At 43.4% G+C, this 2770-nt stretch overlaps 1 protein-coding gene across 1 annotated transcript; it reads left to right on the top strand.

Moving 5' to 3' along the window:
- Positions 1 to 2144: 2144 nt before the first annotated feature.
- Positions 2145 to 2343, top strand: PPTG_22993 (hypothetical protein; the record flags this gene model as incomplete). The annotated part of the gene is made up of 2 exons (XM_008907826.1): positions 2145 to 2151; positions 2219 to 2343. The coding sequence occupies 2 exons, from the start codon at positions 2145 to 2147 to the stop codon at positions 2341 to 2343; spliced, it is 132 nt and encodes a 43-aa protein (XP_008906074.1).
- Between the last annotated feature and the right edge of the window lie 427 nt (positions 2344 to 2770).

Raw genomic sequence — 2770 nt, 5'->3', positions numbered from 1 at the left:
CTTCCAATACAAGAAGGATTCACAAATGCCCTACACATACCTACATAGATTTATACTGGGATGCCGAAGAATGAGGGATAGACGGCCCCAAACGGATTAATTCCACGGTACTGCGTGAGCGTTACCTGGACTAACATTCGTACAACTATAATACAGTGCATCAGTACATCTGCCCACTGTTTGTACTGACACTCATTATTGTACGCGACATTGAATATCGAAGCTATGCAAAGAGGGTTTTACCAGTGTGCCAGTACAGTATACCAATACAGCATACCAGGTTATTAAAGTCAGCCAATTAGAAGTAGGAACACACACACAGCAAGCGGAACAACAGCGCCAGATTTTGGCTAGTATGCACAAGGAAATTTATGATGCAAAGGAAACCCGGACATTTTGAACAGAAGAAAACATCTCAATGTGCAGGCAGCGATGAAGGCGTGCGGCTGGAGCGTACCTTCTCCAATATTGTACAGTACTGATTGCCTTCCAAGACAGTAATAATAGCATCAACACAACCACAAGTAATATTAAAATTTGCCGCAATTATTGCAACATCCTACTGAAATACACGAGAACTTACATTATTAGCGTTCAGCTTGAGCTATCACATATGCATCAGTACTCAGCAACCACTGCCGTGAAAAGGCGACAGGCTTCGACGGGGTCGATAACGTCGCTGGAGCTTATTGAACACATTCTGGACTCTTTCGCGCGGTATCAGTATTACTGATAGGATATTAACCTGTTCGGTTTTCCTCGCTAAATGGAATATAATGTATTTAAAGCTTTTTATTCATGCATGTTCTATCATATTTCGATGGTGATACGGTCGCCTGCTACACTCAGTAGCCGCTGCATACATCGTCTGTAACACAAGGAGAAAGTAGCTGTCGAAGCTAGAGCGTCTTCTATTTCTCTATGCAGCCTTTGTTAATCGATATCAAGGATATGTCTGCAACTCTGAGCAAGCGCAGGATTCCTTCCAGTGTGTATCCAGGATGGAGCTAGCACAAGATTTCCAGCAGCCGATCTTCCAGCCTACCACTTAGATCGCGGAGATTGAAATATGAGTGAGCCAACTCAGAGATGAAACAAATTAATGTGTGATTATATTTTCATTTCACACAGCCATCATTAAGGGTAGTCAGGGTTTCCTTTTCAACAAGAAAATCGCGCCAACATTTACCTTATCGTCTAACACTTTTTCCCTTTTTTTCCGTCTGTTTTCAGATCGCGAACGGTAGCTTTTATCGTTCAGATTACGATCTGAAATGCTTGCAATTTTGTGATCATGTGAACTGCCGTTGAAAAAGCTATTTGAGCACAACTCTGTTTACCCTTACTGCAATGGGTTTTGACCAATTACTGCAATAAGAAATACATGACAACATTTTGGGTTGACTTTTTGTACTAGCCTAGTTTTTGAAAAGATTTTACTTGAACATATTTTGAGAAATTATTGGACGAAAAGTGGAGCAGAAAGAAGTTATTCAGTACCGAATATGCAATAGTCATTTTATTGACTTTCCAACCTCTGGTAGCAATTGTGAATTACTGTATGCTCTCCGCCACTTAATCAATGGCGGCTGTAGCTGAAATCTCAGGATAACTTTCGGCATTACACAAAATATAGTTTAAAAAAGGAATTCCCGGCGTAAGTCGCTGACAGTCTAGTAACCCATGTGATCGAAGGGCGTACCAAAATCGTTTCTGCTTTGTAATAAGGGTTGCTATACCATATAGGGCGGCCCTACGTACTAACCGTAAGGATATCGCAGTAGCACCGATAATGCTGAATGGAGTATGGAAAAAAGAATAACTTGAAACTACTCCTTCTAACGGTGATGACGGATTGGGGATGCGCTTCCAAGCCACACCGGAGTGGTCAGATTAAGAGTATGAGAGAGGGGGTGCACACCCGCCTAAATGTATGATGCGGTGAAAGCATCAGAGCATGCACAGAATTGGAGGCTGTCATTCTGATGGCATACTTGCAAGGGGAGCCAGAGCTTCCACATCCTCCGAACTTTGTCAAGCAAATCCTGAATAGTGAGCATCGCGCTCTTCTCGAAGACATCACGAGACGTATCTAAATAACACGTTAGCGGTCACTTTGCCGTCGCACGTGATATTACCAAATCATGCACCGTATGTACACATACAGGAAGATTTACACAATGCGAACGTGGTACCATCCAGTGTAGTTGATTGGTAGTGTTCCGTGGGCTTCTTCAGGGCGTCAAGCGGCTGGTTTATGACGGCAGTCACACTTTCCGCTTCGTTTTCTACTACAATCGCATTTCTGTGTGGTGGAAGAAATACGGCTTCGTATCCAGCTAGCCGTAATCGTATTGCGAGATGCAACCCGACGTCAGCAAAACGCAGGGTTTCACTGTACTTCCCCAAGAACGACACAGTTATCATGATCGAAGGTTCTAGATGCATGCACCAACAAGACCGACAAAATACCACAACCGGATTCACAAAGAGGTATTTGCGCAGCTGACCAACCCGGAGAAGATTATTGACGTGACGAGGATCAAACTTACCAACTCAACACGGACCCTCTATTAATTCCTGTTGATTTGCGAAATCCGTGTTCATAGTCCGCACAAGGCATGAAAATGTGCGAATTATGTACGAAGCATGGTGCTCAAACACAGGCTCGCAACACATGAGGTTTTATTAGCGATGTAAATAGAATTGCCGCCACTGGCCACGCTGCGTACCAAATACATGTGGGTGAGGATTTACCAAGCTGCTAACC

The sequence above is a fragment of the Phytophthora parasitica genome (genome assembly GCF_000247585.1).
Source record: "Phytophthora parasitica INRA-310 unplaced genomic scaffold supercont2.27, whole genome shotgun sequence".
NCBI classification, from domain to species: domain Eukaryota; phylum Oomycota; class Peronosporomycetes; order Peronosporales; family Peronosporaceae; genus Phytophthora; species Phytophthora nicotianae.
This window is presented reverse-complemented; position numbering and strand designations above follow the sequence as displayed.